General features: G+C 41.8%; 2 protein-coding genes across 2 annotated transcripts in view; one reads left to right on the plus strand and one right to left on the minus strand.

Moving 5' to 3' along the window:
- Positions 1-25,640, plus strand: part of plcd3b (phospholipase C, delta 3b) — an 80,641-nt gene that overhangs the window by 51,859 nt on the left and 3,142 nt on the right. The window contains exons 12-14 of the mRNA XM_062475128.1: positions 6,519-6,697; positions 7,331-7,466; positions 25,430-25,579. Coding sequence (XP_062331112.1) covers positions 6,519-6,697; positions 7,331-7,466; positions 25,430-25,579 — 465 coding nt within the window. The remainder of the gene's footprint in view (positions 1-6,518; positions 6,698-7,330; positions 7,467-25,429; positions 25,580-25,640) is intronic.
- Positions 8,549-25,640, minus strand: part of LOC134031502 (sperm axonemal maintenance protein CFAP97D1-like) — a 63,611-nt gene continuing 46,519 nt past the window's right edge. The window contains exon 6 of the mRNA XM_062475152.1: positions 8,549-8,875. Within this exon, the coding sequence (XP_062331136.1) occupies positions 8,867-8,875 (9 nt within the window). The 3' untranslated portion in view covers positions 8,549-8,866. The remainder of the gene's footprint in view (positions 8,876-25,640) is intronic.

Here is a 25,640-nt window from a genome sequence, read left to right on the forward strand (position 1 = left end):
AATATAAACATTACGTTGGACTCATATTGTTAAATCTTTTGCGGAAATTATAACCCAAATTTTTACCTGAACGATTTGAAAAAACATATTTTTCCCACTGTTGCAGGAACATAGATTTATGAAGTGACATATCTTATTTTTTTTTACCTGACTTTTTCAGTTCCTCCTGGCATCTTTTTCCAATCCATTTTATTATTTTCACATCAGCTTAATCTTGCTAACTCCCTCCACAACAATAAATTATGGTTTAGGGTTGTCTCCATGGCAACAACCTTGGTACACGCACTTGTTTGAGAAAGAGATCATGCGCGACAACTGAAAACTGCACTTTTTAATGCACAGTCTGATCATGCGCTTATTTAGATTAAAACCTAGTGTAGCCTATTAGCTTACTTATCATACACACACTAACTTAACAAACTTAACACATATGGTTTTATTCGGTGTGTGAAAAAACTAAGAGAAAGCAGGCAATCTGCTGGCCCAATTTATGAGCAGGCAGAGTGGCCCAACGTGAATTCTCCCGATTATTCCGATGGCCACTCCGGGCCTGAGCCCAGTGTTCAAACAAAACAAAACTGCATCTTTAAAAAAATAAAAGTATAAAAAGCAAAATGAAAATTCAAAGTACAATAATTTTGTCCTAGATGCAGTGGACTACAAGTATAAAACAGCAGACAATAGGCCTACTCAAGTAGCCTATTATAATAAAAAATGATAATTACAGTCCACAAAGGAAACATGATCACCCATCTTTTTTAGGAAACCTTAAGGTGACGGTCGCTCCAGTCCAGGCACCAAAGTTAGGGGGGCAACTGCCCCTCTAGGCCCCCCTGTAGATCCGCCCATGGTTTACCCATGGGCGGATCTTCGTAAACCCAAACCCATGCACAATGATTTATTGAAGTAAATGTAAATATAATGAACGGTCCTGGAAATGTTATTCTTTTAGTATTAGAGTTGGATAACAAATTGAACAATGGAAAGGTGAAAAGAGCGGGAAGAGGGGAAAATAATTTGACCTTGTCTAAGAACAGGAATGGTCTAGTGCAGGGGTACTCAATTAGAAATTCAAAAGGTTCACTCACCAAATTAACATTCAGTCCAGGGTGATGGTTTATTTTTCTGGCCCTTACCTCAGAGTTCTGGGGGTAATTTTGTTCGAAGTGTCTCTGCTTTGTGTCATAGTGACGTTTCACGTTAGCTCTACCACTTTTGACAAGGGCAACCGTCTCATTGTAGATTAAACACATCGGTTTTGTGCTCCCCACCGGGAACACAAATGCATAATTGCCAGTCCATTCTGTCTGAAATTTGAGATTTTCGGAATCAACTTTTCGCTTTTTGCTGGGTTTTGTCATGGCATGATTTTTGCTAAGGAAGAAACAGGTAGGCTACCGTTAGCAAATTGATTAGCATGCATTGTTGCGAATGACACACACAACCTGCGTGACCCACAGAGGTTGCGGCCAACGTTGAGTGAGTGAGTTGTCAAGGTGATTACTATTACAGCTCCTGATTAGATATTTGGATTGGACACAGAAGAAACCACATCTAGTAGGAAACAAAGCCATATAAAAAGTGAGTTGCGACACGCTTTGGTCTTGCCGACACGTGATCATGTGGTTCAAGTAGCTCGCTGTAGTTCCAAAAAAAACACTGCTGTCAACCTGTTTGAATGGTTTTCGAATAGGCTGGATAACGGAAGTCGCTTTCTCAGGCAAATGACGAATGAAACAAGAAATCCGAGATTGGTATCTTCTTGCTATCTTCAGCAGGCTCGTATCTACAAAAAGCAGTCCTCCCTGACGTTTTTGGTGTAGAATGGAGTGAAATGCCACATTGTGAACACACTCACTGCCAGTGAGTGACCCGAGTCTGACTGAGGCTAACGTCAAAACTGTGTAACAGGGGACCAAGACATGGCTGCCACCTAAGACTATGCGGGCGACGCATTCTCACTCAAATTTCAAGACTTTCGTGACCCAAATAAAAATTCCGATGAATCAAAATTTGGATGCGACAGATCAATGGGGAATCGCTTTCTCTCAAAGGCTGTCCTCCTCGACCTTTTCGGTGCAGAATTCACCAAGACGAAATGATCAACTTCACCGAAACACAGAGTAAAAAAGATAGCTACTTTAAAATAGGTTAAATATACATAATGAGTGGCACATAACGTTAAGTAACATGGCATTTTATTTTGTTTGAGGTTTAACTTGTCCAGTGGGACAAGTACATTTCTCTTCCACTTGCCCTACAAAAAAATCCAGTTGTCGCGGACAAGCCTTAATGTCGAGCCCTGAAATGGGACATTTTAAACACGTTTTTGTATTCATAAACCCACTTACAATTGACTATGTTAACAACATTTATATTTGTAGTACTTGATGCAAGTTGAATCTAATCTAGATAGCAATCACACCAGCAACTGCTCAATTTAAGACAATGGGCCTCATTCACCAAATGTTCTTAAGAACAAATTTGCTCTTAAACCCCACTTACGCATTTTTCACGAAAATTCTGGCATTCACCAATGTTTTCTTATTTGGGATTTGTTCTTAGGTAAGAACAGAATGTACGCACACCCAAGAGCACTCTTACGCACAATTGAGAGTTGACATGTTTGCGCAAAATAAGTAGTTATACTGTTTTCGTCCGTTCTAATTTAAAATGGAATATTTTGTCTCCTTTTATAATCTTGCAACTAATATTTTTTATTATTTTACACATAATTAAATTTTGTTTGTTTTAATAAATACACACTACACTTACACTTCTGCTCATTTGTAAAGCACTTTGAATTGCCATGGTTTATGAATTGTGCTAGGCCTATTTAAATTAACTAGCCTTGCTTTGCCTTCAATTCACATCAATTATGTTAACGGGGAACCTAGCCATCCAATAATAAGTGACTTATCACGGTATTTATAGGCCCAAAGTAGTCTTATTCCGCACACTAAGACAACATCACACAATGGCGTGTTTATTGTGGGGGGTTACAGGGGGGTCAGATGGCTGAGCGGTTAGGGAATCGGGCTAGTAATCAGAAGGTTTCCGGTTCGACTCCCGGACGTGCAACACAACGTTGTGTCCTTGGGCAAGGCACTTCACCCTACTTGCCTCGGGGGGAATGTCCCTGTACTTAATGTAAGTCGCTCTGGATAAGAGCGTCTGCTAAATGACTAAATGTAAATGCTGCAAAATTTTGCAGATCGTCCCCTGAGGAGGGAACGCATCTTCCGTGACCATACCGATTTATTTGCAGAGAGTGACGAGTACCTGTTGGGACGCTTTAGGCTACCAAGAGCAGTCCTCATGGATATTTTGTAACAGTCAACTGTCTTCTAGGCTATGTTTTGAAATATGTTTTTTTGCTTCAGAATTCAGTTAAACCATTTCATTTCACTTCATCAGTTCTGCGCACTTCTTCAGATACAGCGTTCACTGCATGAGTAATTGCATTCCATGCATCAGGTTTTATTTACTGCTTTGTATCCACAGCTGACGCTATTAAATATGATGTGTTGTTTGTCGCTAACTTCTTGCAGCTGTACCTCCACTTCAGAATTATTAAAGTTTTTCTGTCTTTTGTCGAGGCCTCCACCGTCTTTACCACGTCATTTTGACATTTCTCTGAGTGTGCACACGGCCCTGCCATATCATGCCCTTTTATGGGAATTAACAGGGCGTTTACCTATGCTAAGTAGGAGCAATGGGGCACGAGCTTTCAACTTACGAAATATTGGGATTCATCATTCTAAGAACACACCTGCGAACAATTCTGCTGTTTAAGAGCACGTCATGAATCACACGTAGATTTCTCTTAGGAACTTTCTTAAGAACAAATTTAAGAAATAACTTAGGAAGATATTGGTGAATGAGGCCCAATGAGTTTTGTAAATAGAACAGAATATACAAGGCAATCAATTGCATTCAATAAAACATTTTATTATACAATATGTCCAGTGAGAGGATCAAGTTTGTTTTTAGTGAGTGGACCTGTGAGTGGACCATGTACTAACTATGCTAATACGTGAAGATTACCTTTGTATGCCAACGAACACCAATAACTAGAACTAATTTGACAGACTATAAACCACCTGACTTCTGGTTATGATACGGGTCAATCCTGATAACCGGTGTATCTTCTGAAAACAAAAGTATTTATTTTCCCTGTTTTTAACATTCAATCAGGAAAGGGATATGTTAAACTGAAAACATATTGGCCAAGCTCATGCACTTAAATCCTAATAATTATGGACATTTGGTTCAGACATGGACAGTGACATTATTCCACCTTGTTAGGACATATGAATAACAATCACAAAGCTTAAAAAATGTAAAGGCATAACAGTATTTACTTTTTCTTGTCCATTATATGTCCCTTGTTCGTTTTGATTTGTTTATTGTCCAAAAATGATTACCAAATAATTTTGTATGAGTTCATTGTGTTCAGCTAACAGGGTGGAATGGAGCATAACAGGGTGGAATGTAACATAACATGGGTGAAATTACCACCAACAATAAACATAAAATCAACAACTCATTGGCCTAAATCACAAAACATTGACGCCCTTCTTTAACCTCATAACCTCAATACAACTTAATAAAGCAGTTTTAGTTAGTTTTTCTAACAATATTAACACCCTGACACCTAACGGGGGAACCTAACAGGGGGGAATTGTGTTAACTATGTTAGCCCTAGCTCTGTGAGTGATCATGATCTAGCTAGCATGAGACCCTACATGTGAACAGCATTTTATTTCTTATATAAACCATATTTGAAATTATAAAATTGTATTTATTTTCTTAAAGTAGCCTAACAGGGTGGAAATTTAAGGTTGTGATTTTTCAGTTGGCCAAGTTGAAATTATGTAATTTCATGAACTTTGTGTCATGGGAAGTGTAGGCTATTTTCTTAAGAGGGAAAAACTACAAACTAACAGGGTGGAACTTTTTTGGGGACAAACACAGTAAATCCCCCCAAAAATGGTTTACATTATTAAATCATCATCATTATATAAGTAGAAAGATTTTAACTTGATCTAAAACATAATGAGCAAATAATTTGAGTATTTTATTATTTAATGACTAATATTTATTGTAAAAGTTGATAATTTGTGCTGGGGACATGGCAAAACGAACATGTGTACAAAATCCCAAAGTGGTTAAAATACAAAAGAATTGTCTTAAAGACACTTTTTGGTTATTTATATGATAAGGAAGACCTAAACCTATAATCAAAGCCTTTTAGAATAACATTTTGTAACATTTTATAGCAATTATGAAGTAGGATTTCCTGGGGACATTAAAAGGCACCGGTTAACAGTATTGACCCATACACGTGCTCTCTAGCTAGCTTCAGTAAAAGTGTTGCTTACGTTAGATACTAGACCTACAGTCTAGCTCTAACTGCATTTAGAATCTAACAAGCTATAATCTTACGATAAACTTTATCTAAAGCTGGCTGTATAAAATACTACTAATAACAATTGATATGTGGTGGTAGAAATATGAAAAAATGCAGGATTTTCATCAATTTACCAGCTAACTTGCTTCGGAGACACTGAAAATGAATGGGGTTGAGCGGTGGAAAATACAATGTTTGGAACTATAGGTCGCATGTGACACGTTTTACTTCCGCATTCTTCGATAACCATGGGAGTGTCGCAACTCTCTTTTTATATGGCTCTGGTAGGAAAACAATATGGGCGTGAAATCATGCACCAATGAAAACTCGCTTGGATCATGACTAAATTAGAATGTTGATTTTGAAAAATTGTATTGTGTCTGTGTCCGGATCCGGACCGTGCCCACCTATTGAGTAGTCTACCCCCGGTCTAGTGGTAAACTAACGAGAGTTAGTTTTACATGTAGTCTAATGAAACACACACAATATAAATTACTTCATGCCAATGTCACAAGTAAGAAATATAGCTATTTGCATTTACTTTTGCCGGTGTGTTGTAGTTGTGGGTTGAAGCAGAGTCCATTTAAGTCTTGGCAGTAGTTAAACAAATCCATATAACCTTTCACAAAAGGTTCTTTTGTTAAAGGCTTCCTTTTAATCCACAGTGAGACTGAGTTTGGTTATCTCAATGTCGCAATTAGAATTGTGTTTGGTTACTTCAGCAGAATTGTCCAGAAAGTGTTGCAATCACTAATGTTGACTCTCAGGAGCTTGCCTTGCGAGATCCTTTTTGAATGCCTATCCGGTTTCTGGACTTGCGGTACAAATGGATGTTTTGAAGGTTATTTTATGTGTGCGTGCCGTTATAACCTAACCCCAATTAACATAAGAATTAGGAACCTGGACCTGGTCATTAAGCAATTTACTGACAAATATTCTTTATATTTTAGCGCACATTATTAGACTATTAAATACCACAATTCAATGTAAAAGAAACTAAAATACATAAGTAGGCCATCAGGTTTAATATTCATTATATATTTGTATGGACCTTTATTTTGAAGCTCAAAAAAGATATACTGTATGTATCCCTTTATTCTTCCAGTGGCATTAAACTTCCAGACTCCAGGTGAACAGATGGACTTGAACCAGGGGAGATTCACACCCAACGGCCTTTGTGGCTATGTCCTCAAACCGTCCTTCATGTGCCAGCCTGACTGTAACTTCAACCCATACAATACTGGGGGTGGGCCTGGCCACAACCCCATCCATCTCACCATACAGGTAAATGGGAATTATACATACACACACTTATAGTTTATTCATTCAGCAGTTGCTTTTCTCCACAGCAAAGAAGCAGAGGTACAGAAGTGCACAGGATATCAGTGGCTAATGTCAAAGTATGGTCCTACTTTTGCCAGTACAACAATAGCATCATCTCAACTACAACATTACATAACTCTGACTATAGGACAGTACAGCAATAACATCTCAAATGAAAACATGTTAAAACATTTGTAGGTAGAATCTGTGTTCACAAGTGCTGCAACAGGATCTCAAATACAACATGCAGGTCAGTCTACAAACAGTTTATCAGGTACCACAACAACAAACACAATCTAGGTAGAGAAAGTGATCTTTATCAAATTGTCTTTCTTTTGGTCTATTCAAAAGTCATTCTGGGATAGCTGTTTGACTGCAAATATTGAACGTTGATTACATGTAAATAAAGATTCTATCTGAACTTGATAGAAACAGAATTTTGAATATACATACAGATAGAATTTAGTAAATCAAAATCTTTGATTGCAGTCTTGTGTTGGTCGCCAGACATAATCATTGAGATTATTTGAGCATTACATGAAACAACATAATTGTTTAACAGTAACCCAAAATCCCTGTCCCACTCCCTTCAAGGTTATCTCGGCCCAGCAGCTTCCTAAACCAGAGTGGGACAAGCCCAGCTCGATAGTGGACCCTTGGGTGTGGGTGGAAACACATGGTGTCCCTATAGACAACAACAAGGAGAAGACCCATCGCATTGATAACAACGGTAAACACAGGCCAAATGTACGAAGGCGCATACGCATGAAAATGGGCGCAGAAACGTGTACGGGTGTTTCTTCACAGAATTTCAGATTTATGAAAGAACGTGGCGAGAGAATCTGCGTTCCTTCTGCGCACTTTAGAACCTATGGGTACGCTATGTTTTTAGCTGTTATACGGCGACACAGAGTGACAAAAAGACAGAGAGAAAGTGCGTGCATGCTTAACAAAAATGACAGTTTTACTTGATTTACTGGGAGTAAATTGTATAGGTTATCTACAAATTATGCCAATGATATCGCTTTAGCCTATTTAGCCAGAAAGAAATTGTGTGAATTTGGGCCACAAGTGAGTTATGCCAAATGTGATATATATTTGTCATATACTATCGGTGGTTTAATGCTTTAGTTCTTTTGGAGCATATTGCCAATGGGAGATTAAGGCAAGCGGGAGTTCAGGGATTGTGCTGATTTATTGGCCCACAATGATGACTGGTTGATAAATCATTTTACATATCTGAAAAGCCCTTCTTTTGGATCTCTGTACTGAGTGAGCGTGGTCCGGTGTTGGAATGCCCAACAAAAGTCAAGGAAAAGTCAAGCACATCAACTGTAAAAGTTCTCTGCAACTGGGATTTTCAGCGGGAGCTGGCAGACAGGTGAGGGAAAGACAATCCACCCTCGGTCATGTGATGCCTGAGGTGTGTGATGACATGATCCGCCTGTCCCCAAGGTACATTAGATTCCCTTTCACTGCGGTTAACGAGGCCGACATTAAAGTGTAATTTACAGCGAAAACAGTTTTCCCAAATGTAATCAATGCCATCGACTGCACACATTACAATAAGGGTATAATCAGAATCAGAATTTGTTTTTATTGCCATGTAAGTTTTGTAAGAATTTACAGTGGCAGGAAGGTGCATACAATAAACATATGTGGATCTTTACAACAACAACAAAAAGTAGAAAATGTTGAATGTATAAATACGATTTTTGGTCTAATACTAAGCTAAACAGTGTACTAAAGAGCTAAACAATGAGATATATTCTATTTTATAAGTACAAGATACAAAATGATATGAATCGGGCAGCATAGTGCAAAATTACTTGTGCAAAATAGGTGGTGGATGGACTTATAAATATAGATAAAGTGTTATATCAGTGCGAGTCCTTGGCCTTGTTGAAGAGGCCAGCAGCGGATGGGAAGAAACTGTTCTTATGGCGTGAGGTTTTGGTCCTGATGGACCGCAGCATTCTGCCGGAGGGGAGTGGCTGAAACAGAGTGTGTCCAGGGTGGGAGGAGTCGGACCCTGAGGTGAGCGAGGGAGATTGTGGCACAGGATCATAGCCTGCCAAGAGCTTGATTATAGCAAGGAAATTCCCACTGTTTGGCTGCCCCAATACCTCCCTATGGCCCCTGAAAGAAATGTTACAACAAGCCAGAGTCAGCATTACATTTACAATACACTCCAGCACCTGTCACCAAAAGAGTGCTGCATTACGAACATCCATCCCTCATCTATGGTGCCATTAAGTTTCCATTGCTCAAAGACAACACATGCTGTGACATGAGATTGAGAGGATTCATGCCGTTCTATTTTTTCTGCTAAATGCCTCCAGTCTCTAACCCCCTTCACCCACGTGTTGTTATAATGAGGTGAACTGCGATCCCCAAATAGCCAGCACGGTTCACAGTAAACACAATCCAATTTTGGTGAGTAGCAAAGCCAACCACAGGGCAGTTTGATACCGGCCGTTGTTGTGATGTGATAAAATGACTGAAAAGGGTTGAATTGATTGAATTGATTCCTAGCGCAGTGGTTCTCAATCCTGGTCCTCGGGCCCCCCTGCCCTGCATGTTTTAGATATGTCCCTGCTCCAACACACCTGATTCCTTAAATGGGTATTATTTGATACCCATTTGGTACTATTATCAAGCTCAACAGAAGCCTATTCATTTCAATCAGGTGTGTTGGAGCAGGGACACGTCTCAAACAGGGGTACTCAATTAGAAACCCAAAAGGTCCACTAACCAAATTTCCATTCAGTCCAGGGTCCGGAACAATTATGGTTTATTTTTCTGGCCCTTACCTCAGAGTTCTGGGGGTAATTTTGTTCAAAGTGTCCATGCTTTGTGTCATAGTGACCATAGCCGTGGGAACATAGGATATTTTATCAAGGGGGTGCTGCTGGGGAGGGGGGTGCTTAATGTTGCGGGGCGGTAGGGACGGACTGGGAGTAAAAATAGGGCATGCACATTCTATGTTTGATGTGATGCTAGTTCGTGAGAACGCTAGGATACTTAATGCGAGACAATTTGCCTTTATTTGAGCACAAAATAGTTTTTGGAGCTTTATGTAAAATGAACATAGCCGTTTTTCAATGGTAAAACCTTGTCTAGTGAAGGTAATGTATTTTTGTCTCTTAATTTTTCAGCCCCACCCTTACGTTTCTTAGCCTGGTTTTCCATTGTTATTCTTCTCCCGGTGCTCCCGATGGCCAGTCCGCTACTGCGGGGCTGGGCTGTGCCGCGGTGGTGAATTTTCAAGTCATATCATTGGAAATTCTCGTGCTGTCAGGGGGTGCTACAGCACTACTAGTTCCCACGGCCATGATAGTGATGTTTCACATTAGCTACCACTATTGACAAGGGCAACCGTCTCATTAAACACATCGGTTTTGTGCTCCCCACCGGCAGCACAAATGCATACTTGTCTGAAATTAGGTATTTTTGGAATCAAATTTTTGCCGGGTTTAGAGCACGCCATGTTTTTCACTAAGGAAGAAACAGGTACTGTTAGCAAATCGATTAGCCTGCGTTGTTGCGAATGACACACACGACCTGACCCACAGAGGTTGCGGCCAACTTTCAGTGAGTGAGATGTCATGGTGATTACAGTTATTAAAGCTCCTGATTGGACCTTTGTATTGGACAAGTAAGATAGAAACCACATTTAGTTGGAACAAAAAGATGTGCCGGTTAAAATGGAAACGTTCCGTCAAAAGGAATTAATTACATAATAATATGTCGGTTATAGGTCCGAGTCCAGATAAGGAACCGCCTGGGTCCGGACCCGGACAGCGGTCCGCCAATTAGTGACCCCTGGTCTAAAACATGCAGGGCAGGGGGCCCGAGGACCAGGATTGGGAATCACTGTCCTAGCGAAAGGACCTTTAGGTTTGCAAGAGCCAGTAGTAAGTATATATCTTTTTAATGAAGCGTCCAAGATATTTTCATCAAAACTCCCCCTGTCTGTGGGGTAACAAGACAGTCGTCCTGCTCTTGCTTTGGTCTGATCCTGTTCTGCACTGACTGGCATCTCCTCAACATGGTCCTCCTGATCACTGTCAACTCCTGCTTCGGTTTGACGATCACTGACCACAACTGACTCACTGCAATCCTCTCTGTCCAACTCATTAGGCCTGCAACAGGAAATTGCTCGTGAAATACTATAGTCTAAAAAAAATACTGTCACTTTAATGGTGAATGTTTGATTTTATTTTCGTAAGATATGCTATCTTAACGTTTAGCCTATCTAGATTTTCCGACTACATCCTGCGCAGTTTACAATGTCTAACCTGGCTGCTGCCTTAGCCTATAGGCCTATACATGCATTTTATGACGTTTAATAGCCATGTCTAAATGCATTCAATTAGGCTATACCAGACAGTAAACGTTGTGTTTATCCTACACTGGTGGCTGAGTTTCACACTCATTGCTGTTGGGCTTGGGGTCAGACGTAGCGTCCTCTTGAACACTCTTCACCTCAAATCCAAATGAAGATAATTTTGCCAGCTTTGTCACCCTTTCATCCTGCTCTTTGCGTTCGTGCTGCTTCCTGCAGCCACTTTTGTGTTTGAAGGGCATGGGGTAGCTTACTTATCGCTTACTCAACACGAAACGCAATGCACACAACACAACAGGATGGGAAACAATCGCAACATGTGTGGGTGGGATATAGAATCTTTGACAACAATATTACCCAGACATCCTTGCTATTTTTTTATGGCAAAATTACCTAATAAAAACGAGACTTGTTTCATTCAGCAAAAGGCAAATGAGGCAAAATGAATTATTTGCTGTTGTTAAGACTGACTATTGTTAAAATGTTTATTGGGCAGGTGATAGCTCATAATTATGAATAACTGACACCATAATTGAGAAATGTTTGCGAATTGATGGGACTGGATCATATGAATTTCTTTCGGTGTTTTGAGCGGAGCGAGGGGCCCGGTCAGTTCTTCAATGTGAAAGCAGATGGTTTGGCCGGTAAGATTGTCTCACTTCTACGATGAGATTGAGGACGGGCCCCCTTTCGCCACGGGCACTAGTGCAGCTGCACTAGTTACACCACTGGCTTTCAAACAGAAAGCTGTGCAGAAAGCACTCACCAGCAGCAACAGATCTGTAGCACGCAAACTTGGGGTTGATGAAAGGCAAATTTGCGAGTGGTGAAGTCAGCTACCTCGCTATATTGTAGGCCTACGTCATGTAATTGTCGCAATTACATTATAACAATGTATAATTTGTTTTCAACCAATGTCATAATTTAGAATTATATAATTGCATTCAGTATTATTAAGTGACTTTATTTGGTAAGAGTAAAATGCCTTTATTTTGAAGGCCTTTTGGGACGCTCATGAGTGAGATTCGACAAGCTAACAGCGAGCGAAGCACGGACAATTAAATTCTCCGATAAGTTTAAGGTTGTTATAGCGGATGTTAGCAATCGAAGGAAACCTCTATTCCCTTGTGTAGCCTACAGCATGCAGCCAACGAGGTATGTTGTTTTTTGTCTGTATTTTACTTTGGTGAACGTTATTTACATGCTGCGCATGTCATTGTATGTTCATATTAAGCTAATGTGGTCTTTATTTTCTCGTTACACTGTGGGTTTAGTTTTCACGGTGGATTTGGAGAAAAAGCTTCAAATAAACCTGTAGCAAGAAAGCCACTTATGTCTGCCAGTGCTTTGAGGGAATTAAAGTAGCCTACACTTGTGATTTACTTGTGTAATAAATACAGTTTTAATTCAACCAATTAAATAACCGTTTTCTGATTTTTTTGGTGCGGCGTTTAATCGAGGGCGGCGTTTATAACAATGTTCATTTTTGGTGCAGCGTTTATTCGAGGGCGGCGTTGATTTGAGGGCAGCGTTTAATCAAAGAAATACGGTATATAATTTTATTTTATCGTATTTTATATTATATTGTATAGCTCTGCCAGGCTTCACCGCGCAAACCGAAATTGAAAATTAGAAAAAACATGTGATAACTTTTGTGAGGCTTGGTCTGAATATAATAGGTGTGTTCGACTTCATGCAGCGCCATCGGCACCGACAGCCGGCTGACTTGAAGCAGCCAATGGCATTCACTGCTTCAAGTCAGCCAGGTGCAGCTGTCTGTCGGCGTCGCCGGCGCTGCATGAAGTCAAAAACACCTATTCTCTGCCAAATTTGGTGAAGATTGGACACACTTTGTAGGAGGAGTAGAGAAAACACTTTTTTTCATTCATTCAAAATGGCGGCCGTATCAATTCGGCTGGTATCACACGTTATCATGTGTTAGACACAGGATCTCCCAAGATATCACGAGACAAAGGAATCAATTAATAAAGGCAAACAAATCAACAGTTATTGGCCAAAACGCATTTTTGCTTCCTGCGGCCACTCCCAGTGGTCACATGACACAAAAAAAATTGACATCCTCAGAAGGGTTCCGAGTCGAGATACCAAGTTTGGTGTTGATGTGTCAAAGAGTTACTGAGATATGACCCAACTTCCTGTTTGGTTGCTTTGCTGCCGATTTTCTTGATTGGCTGTACCGGACAAACAGTTTTGAAAATCAAAAATCCTTTGATAATTTGAGTGAGGGTTTCTCTGATGATGATATGCGCTAGATTGGACAAGAATTGTAGGAGGAGTCATGCGCGCAGATGGCACTGGGGACAGATTCCTAGTGACCCCGATCCGTCCCCACCACTCTCCCTACGTAAGGCCACAAGCATCGGTTAATAACTGCACAGCTGATTAGGCAATGTTAGCGAAGTATTCGCGTGTGTAACGTTGTTAGCGTGTATTAGCGTGTGTAACGTTGTTAGCGTGTATTAGCAGGTAGAGACACTAGTAAGGTTGCTGATGGTGGTGCCCATATCATCTGCGGAGGCAGAGCGCAGTTTCAGTGCGTTATGCAGATTGAAAACATGGTTGCGATCAACCATGACACAAAAAAGGCTCAATGGAATTGCTGTGTGCCATATTCACCAAGACATAGCCTACTTGACAAACTGGACAAGATATTGCCCAGTAATATTTTCAGGGAAATGAAAGGAGGAGAGATGTTTTAGGGACCTATTGAGTCTGCTTCTAGAGGGTAAATTTGTGGAGTTCCGGTCGTCGTGAACATGGAGTAGACACGTTTACTTCACGCTCCCACCTACTTTATAAATGTAGTGAATTTAGCCCCTTTTTTCCTACCCTACGAATATTCATTTACAACTATTAACCCCTAATAATCGATCCTGTGAGAAGATGGCCACGAAAAACTGCAGAAGTACAAGAAAGGACGACACTACTGCCAAGGATAGCGTGGCTGCTGGCCGTTCTGATATGGACGCCATGTTAGAAGAACATAGGGCGGCCCTTTCGACTGAATTCAGATCCGCTTTCTCAACCCTCGAGTCAAAACTTGATATGATGCAATCCAAAGTAGATGGCCATGACAGCCATTTGCTATCCCTTGAGGCTAATGCCAATGCGGTCAGCGATAGCATTAGGGAATTGGAAACTAACTGCTCAGCCCTAGCCAACGACAATGCTAAGCTACAGGCAAAGGTGATGGATTTGGAGGGACGTAGCAGAAGGAATAACATACGCATCATTGGCCTACCAGTCAGTCGAGGGCTCACGTCTCACCAAATTTTTTGCTGGACTACTGGTGGAGGTGTTGGGTGAAAATGTCCTTCCTTCAACACCAGATTTAGACCGTGCTCATCGTGCCCTCACCGCTAGGCCAAAATCGTAGGATAAACCTCGATCAGTTGGAATTTGGTCACTCATGTCACTCATTTTGGTCGGAGTCTACATGGCGCCGGGTCCACAGGTTAAAGAGGCCCAACGCATGCTCGCCGACCAGATTCTGAGTGTGGAGCGAGCAAACCCGGATTCCCTTGTTATCGTACTCGGCGACTTTAACAAAGGTAATCTCAGCCACGAACTCCCTAAATACAGACAATTCATCAAATGCCCAACCAGAGAAGAGAACACTCTGGATCACTGCTACACTACAGTCAGTAGAGCCTACCACGCCGTCCCTCGTGCAGCACTGGGTCACTCTGACCATGCCATGGTCCATCTGATTCCTGCATACAGGCAGAAATTAAAGCTCTGTAAACCTGTTGTGAGGACATCGAAACAGTGGACCAGTGAGGCTATGGAGGATCTGCGGGCGTGCTTGGACTGTACTGACAGGAATATGTTCACGACTGCTACCAATAGTCTGGATGAACTCACAGAGGCTGGGACATCATACATCAGCTTCTGTGAGGACTGCTGTATTCCAACACGCACCAGGGTGAACTTCAACAACGACAAGCCCTGGTTCTCAGCAGAGCTCAGAAGGTTGAGGTCAGAGAAGGAGGAAGCATTTAGGAGTGGGGATAGAGACAGATTCAAGGAGTCGAAGAACAGGTTTAGCAAGGCGGTGATCTGGTAATCAGATTACCAACTACAAGCCCAGAGCCCCCCACTCCACTAACGACTCTCGCCTGGCCAACGACCTGAACGAGTTCTACTGTAGATTTGAATGACAATTGGACTGTCCTGTCCTGTCCCATCTACCCCCTCCCACCCAAGAGGCCTCCCCCCTCCCCCCCTCTACAGTGACGACTCTCTCCATTCAGGAGAGTGAAGTTAACAGACTTTTCAAAAGGCAGAACCCCCGCAAAGCAGCTGGGCTGGACTCTGTCTCTCCTGCCACCCTCAAGCACTGCGATGACCAGCTGTCTCCGGTGTTTACCAACATCTTTAACACCTCCCTAGAGACATGCCATGTGCCAGCCTGTCTCAAGTCCTCCACCATCATCCCTGTGCCCAAAAAGCCAAGGCCAACATGACATAATGACTACAGACCCGTCACCCTGACCTCTGTGGTTATGAAGTCTTTTGAGCGCCTTGTGCTGGCACACCTCAAATCCATCACCGACCCTTTCCTGGACCCACTGCAGTTTGCCTACAGAGCCAACAGGTCGGTGGATGACGCCGGTAACATGGCCCTCCACTTCACCCTACAGCACCTGGACTCCCCAGCATCCTACGCCAGGATCCTGTTTGTGGATTTCAGCTCTGCCTTCAACACCATCATCCCTGCCCTGCTTCAGGACAAGCTCTCCCAGCTGAACGTGCCCGACTCCACCTGCAGGTGGATCGCAGACTTCCTGTCTGACAGGAAGCAGTGCGTTAAGCTGGGAACACAAGTCTCTGACTCCTGGTCCATCAGCACCGGATCTCCTCAGGGCTGCGTCCTTTCCCCTCTGCTCTTCTCCCTGTACACCAACAGTTGCACCTCCAGTCATCCGTCTGTCAAACTTCTGAAGTTTGCGGACGACACCACCCTCATTGGGCTCATCTCTGACGGGGACGAGTCTGATTATAGGTGGGAAGCTGACAACCTGGTGACCTGGTGCAGCCAGAACAACTTAGAGCTCTATGCTCTTAAGACAGTGGAGATGGTTGTGGACTTCAGGAAGAATACAGCCCCACTCACCCCCATCACCCTGTGCGACTCCCCAGTCAACACTGTGGAGTCCTTCCGCTTACTGGGCACCATTCTCTCCCAGGACCTCAAGTGGGAACTGAACATCAGCTCCCTCACCAAGAAAGCACAACAGAGGATGTACTTCCTACGGCAGCTGAAGAAATTCAACCTGCCAAAGACAATGATGGTGCACTTCTACACAGCCATCATTGAGTCCATCCTCACCTCTTCCATCACCATCTGGTACGCTGCTGCCACTGCCAAGGACAAGAGCAGACTGCAGCGTATCATCCGCACTGCTGAGAAGGTGATCGGCTGCAATCTGCCTACCCTCGAGGACCTGCACACCTCGAGGACCCTGAGGCGAGCGAGGAAGATTGTGGCCGACCCCTCCCACCCTGGCCACTCCCTGTTCCAGCTACTCCCATCCGGCAGAAGGCTGCAGTCCATCAGGACCAAAACCTCACGCCATAAGAACAGTTTCTTTCCATCTGCTACTGGCCTCTTCAACAAGGCCAAGGACTCCCATTGACATTCATTCATTATTTAACCCAGTATCTGATTGCGCTATGTTGACCACTTATGCTGCTCATTCTTATTCTTTTTCTTATTTTTATATATATTTTATTTTATATTCAATTGTTTTATTCTAAGATTGTTTAGTTCTTAGGAATAGTTAAACTTCTGTACCTTTACTTAATTTAAGATTCGTATATGTTTAGTGTTTGCACCTCCCTGCCACAGTAAATTCCGTGTTTGTATAACATACATGGCGAATAAACAGAATTCTGATTCTGATTTGCTTCCACAAGTTCCAAGTTCGCGATCGGGTGATACGTGAAGCCCGCAAAATTAGAGGGTAAACTCCAGTATCGTGGCGATCCAATTCACATTTTTGAAGATTACAGTCCGGATGTTTTGAATCAGCGAGCTGAGTACCGAGATGTCATGAAGGCCCTCTACAACCTTGGCCTCGAACCTACTCTGCACTACCCAGCTAAGCTGTTCGTCACACAAGAAACAGCTATTCTCTCCCCAAGAGGCTCAAGAGCTTGTGTCTTCGTTTAGCCATCCACACCCGAACGAGTAGATGGATCATACTACGCTGACAAGGGGCAGCATGCAGAGATTTCAACAGCCATATCACCACAGTCTTTAGGCGACGAGATTCAACGTGAACTGTCAACCATACGACCTGTGAGTTTTTGACTAGACGTGAGTTGAAGAGGACAGCAGTTTTTTTAGTTTTTTTGATAGGTTGCTTGCTATGCTAACTGTCTATAAGCTTAACGTCATGTGCCTTTGGCTGCTTACATTTTCCTTTCTGATGTTATCGCTAGTGGTTCTTTAGAAGTGATTGTTATTATGGCGAACGATTTATTTTGTGGTTATAGCCATCGGCATATATGTTGTCACGTAAAAACCTAGGCTAACCCTCTTCTACCTACTATTTTTAGCCTACTGAGGCATTGCCTTCTAGCCTGGTCCTAACCAGACTCTCGTACATTGCATTTGTACAGAGAGTCTGGCCTCGCTCCATTGACAAGCGTTGACTTCCTTGTAGGCGGGTACTCTGTTGAAGTTTAAAACTATTGGATCTGCCCAGAGCCACTCTGATCTGCCATAACCAATCGCTAGCGTTCGCCTTAGCCAATTCCTTCACCACTACTGTAACAGAGTTAGCTGCCGTAGCTGGAAAATCTAACTTTTCCCGAACCCCGTGGGGAGGAGGGCCACAACATCATGGCCACCAACAAAACTCAGCAAAACTTGTTCTTGCTCCGGCTTTAGCTGTTGGATATTCGGCAGCGTTGCCACAACGGACCGAATGGCTTTGTTCACACCTTTCTCCGCCGCCATTACGGAACTACAACACAAACTAGCGCACGACATCAACGTCATCGTTCTCAGCCACTCCCTCTGTTCGCTGATTCGCCGGTAGAAAATCAACCTGAAAAATCTGACTTACGTACCTCATGGCCAGACCTATGTACAGAAGCAAAAATAACATTGAGCGGAAGTACGTAGGAGGGCAGAGCCAGGCTAATTGCCTTCGGCTTTGCCGTAACTTTGTCTGGAGGGGTAGCGTCTACATTGTGCTGTGTGTTAACAAGCTGTTTATTGTAACATTACTGTTTCGTTGTTACCATTATCAAATAGGAAGGGGCAGTCTTATAGCCTGGTGGGTTGCGAGTTCGAGACATGAGAACCCAAGAGATGCCGTGCAGCAGCGGGAGCTACCTCTGTTGTAGTCTCCAGGCTTTGGGGGGGAATAGGGTGGTGGATTGGTTATGGGTTTCATTTTCTTTGCCAGCTGATATATATATCTTTAGATGTTCTCTTGACAATGTATACTTACTTTGCATTACAAAGCTAGATGATAACACATGACGCTTCTACAACTCAAGTGCATGGAAGTGGCTATAAGTTTGTCAGTTGGAATGTGAGGGGTCTTGGTCATGTTATGAAACGTGCTAAAGTATTTGCATATCTGAAATCCTTGTCTGCTGATATAATGTTTCTGCAGGAAACACACATTAAACATACCGCCAAAGCTAAACTTAAGGTCAGTTGGGTAGACCAACAGTATGAAGTGAATTTCACTACTAAAGCTAGGGGGTTGGCAATCCTAACTAGAAAGAATGTCCCTTTCATCAAATCCTCTACAATTAATGATCCCAATGGTAGGTTTCTAGTAGTGACTGGAACCCTAAACTCTGTTCCAGTAACATTTGTCAACCTTTATGCACCTAATTTTGACAACCCAGACTTCTTTCAGAAGGTTTTTAATTTGATTCCAGACATTTCCAGTACTAATATTATACTAGGGGGCGACTTTAACTGCGTGCTAGACCCTCTTCTGGATAAACAGTTTTCCAAATCCCTTCAAAAATCAACTCCTGTGTTCGCCTAAACACTTTAGCTGACAACCTCAACCTAGTTGATATATGGAGGCTTAAACATCCAACAGTGATGGACAATTCCTTCTTCTCTCCGGTGCATAAGTCATACTCCCGTATTGATTATTTTTTACTGGACTCAAAACTGTTATCAACTGTCGAAACTGTAACAAACTGTAGGGGGTTAAATATTGTACAAACAACCAAAACGAATTCCCCTATAGTTTAAAGGAAGATTTAGCTAATACCTAGAACATTTACCACCAACTCTATAAAACACACAAAGGTACATACTGATTCACAATACCCAATACTCATCCACACAAACCAACATAAGAACTCATGGATGGACAAACCATATGCACTATGCATATGCAGCTAAAGGAACTGGAGCAGCAACAAATAAACTGTCCCCAACGAATCTTTGAACTACAACAAAGACTAAACACAGGGGTAATACAGTAGGAATGAAGCAATATCACAATTTGGACCTGAATTAAGTAAATGTAAAAGATAGTTGGAATTGCATGTAATCACGTTAAAAAGTTTAAGGTTTGTTTGTCTTGATAAAGGCTCAGCTTATGCTGCATGAAAAATGGGGGAGGCCTACCCTTTCCCAGATCCCAACATTTGGACTCAGTGTGACCACTTCTTAGACAAGCATGACAAAATCTAACTTTGTTGTTAGCATAAAACAAGCGTGTGGGTGGAATAGGCATATTTCTACCAAGATCCCAACATCGCATTTCGGTGTGTCCTTGTCTTTTACAGAAGTTACACTGTATATGAGGGGGCTGCTGGGGCTTGGGTTTTACCTCTGTCGCCATTTTTATGGCAGCAATGCGTGGCGGATCAGGAGCACGACGGTTCTTTGTAGAACGCGGTTAGGGAATTTGCGCACCAATTCCACTATCTGTGTCTGAACACTCAGTAGTAGAATGTGAGCCAGCATGGTTGGTCTCTTCACTGCTGTTGTTAGCGGTGTGTTGCCTTGTGGCACAAAAAGGGGTCACTGCTTTGTGGACAGAGTTGAGAAGACATTTGCCAATTAAATGTACACTAATCTTCAATGTTTGTTTCTTTTCTGCTTTCTTTTTATGGACTCCTACAGTTCGCCAATGTTCAATTATTTCAGCTAGCGTAAAATCAGTTTTAAGACCGTTCTTGTCTTTCTCGCTCAATTCAGATAACGTTTGGTTAACGCTAACTTCTTCCCACAGGTTAAGTAATTTGTTAACTTCAGTTTCCCATTCCATTTTTTGTTCTTTTCATGCAGGAGCTAATATCAGAAACTGGTAATAGGCTTCTACCAACAGAACCAGGCGGAACACAATTAATGTACATTTGTAAATGCTTACTCACCGCACCATGGTTTGAAACACCGGTATACCAAACTGTAACTGAATTGCTTGAAACATATCACGTAGTCGGGGTCACCAAAACTGTAGGGGGTTAAATATTGTCCAAACAACCAAAACAAATTCCCCTATGGTATAAAGGAAGATGGGAAACTGAACAGTGTATTAGCATGAACCAAATAATGCCAATACAAATATAATTCTAGTTATTTGACTATATGGGTTAAATCAGAGCAAGAATGGTCAACGTATGGTTAAATGAAATACGCATTTAATAACATTGCAAATGAGTGAAATCAATTACAAGGCAAACATGTTACAAAATGAAAGCTTTAAATCTTACCTACTCTACCATGATCATTGTAAATCAGAGAGAGAGAAAGAGGTGAGCAAGGAGTAGGACAGTAGGACAAGGGAAAACTGAGGCGAAGGTCTCAGGAGATGAAGAATCCACAGAACAATGCATTACAATTCCCTTTATACACAAGGACAACCAATCAGACCACATCTTGAATGGGGTGTGAGGGCCATCAAGTTGAGACCGTCCAGAAACCTCAGACTTTAGCATATGGGAGGTGGGGGCAGGTTTGACACCCAGCCTTACAATACCAACCTATTGTTATATCAGATAATGCGCCATTGTCCATGATACTTAAAATAGGGGTAGATAGAGCTGGACGCAGTCAGTGGCGCTTTGACCCCACACTTCTAGCAGATGAACAGTTTTCTAACCACCTTCAAGAACCTATTTCTCACTTTATCACTGAGAATGACACTGGTGATGTCAACGACTCTATCCTGTGGGAAACACTAAAGGCTGTCATCAGGGGCCATATCATAGCTTATGTCTCCAGTAAAAGGAAAAGTGAAGACGGTAGACTAAAAGCTATAGAACGGGACCTATCTCTTCAAGAAAATTCATATAAGAATAATCCCAATGATGCCACTCTTGAGATGATCACCAACTTAAAATACGAACATAATACTATACATTCGCAAAGAGTTGGCTCAAAACACAACAAAAATATTTTGAATTGGGTGACAAGCCCCACAGACTTCTTGCAAGACAGCTGCGACATTCACAGGCTACACGCGCCATTCACAAAATAAAAGACAAACAGGGTAACCTCACAACAGATCCAGTTGAGATAAACAAGGCCTTTGCATCGTTTTATGAGGACCAGGGGGGTATTCGTCGTAGCTCGCTAAGCGGTTTAGCGAGCTAATTTTCAGGCTAAGATAAAAAACGCCCCTCTTTTTGGTTCGTGGAAGCAACTTTCGATAAATCACCATAGTAACATATCAATTAGCACTAACCTGCTCCAGAGCAGGCTAACGTAAGTGTAGCTGGATAAGCTTGCCACACCCCCGTAAAATAACATGGCAGCTCCCTTTTTGAGAGACCCAGTTGACCAAGGAGCTATATTTTAGTTCGATTAGCTTTCCATACCAATAGAGTTCTTCGCGATTGCCAAGATCCTTTATTTCACACGGATGAGTTCTTGTTTGAGCAATATCGATTCAGCCGACAAGGACTCATTTATTTGCAAGATCTTCTCGGGCCGTACATTGCAAATATCACACGCTGCAGCAAGCTTTATACTTTATTATGAGCTTATGCTGCTGTATGTGAATATGTAACGCAATGTTTTAGGAAATGTCTTGTCTTATCTGTTGTGCCTGTGCTTTTTATATGTTTCAAGGTGGGAGAGTGGGAAACGTCATATCAATTCCTTTTAATGTCTTGACATGTGAAGAAATTGACAATAAAGCTACTTGAAACTTTAACTGTGCTTCAGACTCTGCATAGCCTTGAGGTTTTTTGCGTCAGGTATAGGCTACATTTTTATATAGTATAGGCAATGCAGAAAACATTGGCAAAGCCGCAGCATGCGTTGCTGTAAGAAAAGTGTACTTGGCGCTTAACCAGCTGATGAATCAATTCATCATATTCCCTGGCCATGTCCCAGTCAATGAAATCAAAGAGGGATTTACACATAGGCCTACATGCATATACACATATATAGTACATGATATAAGCGCAGTAGCCTACATATATCCTCATAAGTGTCTATGAATTCGTATCAATTAGATACTCTTTGGCATTGTTTTTATCTAGCCTACTTATTCTGAAAGAGTTGAGATCATTATTTTCGCTAGCAAGATCTCATTCGATTATTAATTTCCATTAAGCCTACTGCCAGCAGGCACATTTAAAGAAATGTGATCTGATTGATTGGGGTAATGAGGCACTTAAGATGAGCCTATACATTTCCCCAAAACATTCGCATTTAGCTTATCGGCAATTTTTTGCCAAGCTGCTTGTCTTGCTCTGGCAGCGGTGGCGGTGTTTGACTTAGCCATGTGCTTATTGTCTTCGTAGAGACTCATTATAATAGTTTGCTCGGATGGCGAGAATAGCCTATCACTGCTCTCTCTTTCGTCTTTTCCGCCATCATACCGTTAGAAAATCACGGTTTTGGTGATCGACCTTTCCTGCCTTTTGAAGTAGGACGTGCACGTGCAATTTCCCTGATAAGTTTAGTAGTGATGGGAAGTTCGGATCATTTTACTGATTCGGTTCTTTGAATCTCGTTTAGTAAAATGAACGAATCTTTTTTCAAGTCATTCGTTCATTTCAACGGGGGGGGGGGGGGGGCTATCCGTCCACTGCAAACACGTATCATATTCTCATGTAGGTTAGTGCATGACGTGCACCAGCAGATATTATTTTAAGTTTGTATGATTTGGTCATTTATTATCACACTAGCATTTAATTATCACGGCAAACAATTACACTGCACTAAAGTGTAAATGTAAAGTGAAAATAACAAAACCAGTCAGTATGATGACTGGAGCGAATATCATTCACGTCTTACTAAAACAGTGGCAACGCGAAAGGGAATGAGGAAACTGTTTCCTCTACTAAAAAATACAATGCGGGTCACGTGAAAAAAGGATCCAAAGACTCGTAGAAAGACCGAGTCGGGAAATGAACGAATCGTTCGTTTCCTCCAGCTACCACTACAGAGCCTATGCAGGTCACATGAAAAATGATCCAAAGACTCGTAGAAAGACCGAGTCGGGAAATGAACAAATCATTCATTTCCTCTAGCTACCACTACAGAGCCTATGCAGGTCACGTGAAAAATGATCCAAAGACTCGTAGAAAGACCGAGTCGGGAAATGAACGAATCATTTATATTTACTTGGACGAGCCTATGCAACAGTCCCGATGCGCGGCCACGAGAAAATGAACGAATCACTCTTTGAGAGGACTCGTTACTCCCGAGTCCTTGTAAGGATTCGTTCAAAATGAACTAATCGTTCACGAATGACACATCACTAAAGTTTAGCCTGATTGAAATTAACCACGTGATTTGGATGCGGATCAGCCGTTGACGAACCGATATTTGCTGTTCTCACTCATCTCGCTAATGTTAACGGGCTAAAGGGACAATTGATTAACTTAGCTTCAACCCTTACGACGAACGGGGCCCTGTACCAGTCTAAAGTCAAATCCATGGATCCACAGATAATGAGAATATGCTGGCTATTTTAGAGAATAGCCAGCTCCCTTCACTAGACGAAGCAGCTAAGGCAATGGATGCCGTTATAACGTTGGAGGAGATCCTAACAGCTATTTCTCAATTCCCTAACAACAAAGCCCCTGGCCCAGATGGGTTCACCATAGAATTTTTTAAGAGATACTCACCTAGTTTATTTTTTTAACATCAATTTAGTTTATTATTGGAAAAAATTTACAATGAAAAGTCATACTTGCAGAGGGAATTCCGAATATTTAATTTAAAGTGTACATTTCATTTCACATTTCATGCTATGTAGGCTATACTTATTTTTATTTATGTAAATCTGTGTTTATACTTCCGTTTTCATACACATTGTTATATTTGTAATCATTTACATCCTGCTGAGATCAGCAAATGTTTAAATAAAACATTAGCAGGGCATGAAGTTTTGGTGCATGATTGACATACTAATGTTTATTGCAGCTTCAGTATATATACATATATATTACACAAAATAACTAATTGAGTTGGAATCATTTGCTGACAGCTTGGCCCCCCCCAGTTCAAAAATTCCATCTGCACCCCTGGGAGGAGTAGCGGAAAAAAGTTTTTCCTTCAAATTCAAAATGGCGGAAAATCAATATAATCGGAAATAGAAGTCAGTGTGTGTTGAACTCATCTTGATATAGGGAATCCAACGGTACTTCATTTTTGAAAATCTGCCGTACGGTTCAAAAGTTACTCGTGTCCAACTTTGACCCGTTGGTGGCGCTAGGGTGCTCCAATGGGAGACATGAAACTTGGTTAAAATAAAGAGGGGACTGTCCTTAATGAGTGTGCCAAATTTCTAGGGGCTGCCATAGACTCCCATACACTCCAATGGCGGAAGAAGATGCGTAATAATAATAAGAAAAGGTAGAAACACTTAAGTGGCTCCGCAGCTTCGCTGTTTGGCCACCAATAATACTATTAATAAAAACAATTGGTGCCTTCGCAGCTTTGCTGCTTTGTCCGCAATAATAAGAAAAGGTAGAAACACAATACGTGGCTTTGCTGCTTGGCCCCCAAATATATCACATTTGGCAATACTCATTTGTGGCCCAAGTGCACAGATTCTCAAACCACATTTTCATAAATCTGAAACTCCCGTACACATGTTTCTGCACCCATTTTCATGCACACGCGCCTTTGTACATTTGGCCCCAGGTTTTTCTTCTGATCTATTAAAGAAAAATAAATATTCTGCATTAATAGCACATCTTTAATTTCTATATGGGTTGTTGTGAATCCCTTGAATAACAAAACAATAATTTTTCATCCCTGCAATTTTATTACACAAAGTTTGCTAAAGATACTTTTCATAGTGGTACAATATGGAAGGAACACAGTGCTGTTGAAAAGAAAAGAAAAAAAAATCTCTGTGTTGCAGGGTTTAACCCTCGGTGGGACTGTACTTTCAACTTCACTCTTCACGTGCCTGAACTCACATTGGTACGCTTTCTGGTAGAAGACCATGACTACACTTCCAGAAACGACTTCCTGGGGCAGTTTAGCCTGCCCTTTTCCAGCATGCGCACAGGTGTGTATGTACAATCTGTGGACATTGTAGTGGTCACATTTAATTTATTTCTTGTGTTATG

The sequence above is a fragment of the Osmerus eperlanus genome, chromosome 12 (genome assembly GCF_963692335.1).
Source record: "Osmerus eperlanus chromosome 12, fOsmEpe2.1, whole genome shotgun sequence".
Lineage (NCBI taxonomy): Eukaryota > Metazoa > Chordata > Actinopteri > Osmeriformes > Osmeridae > Osmerus > Osmerus eperlanus.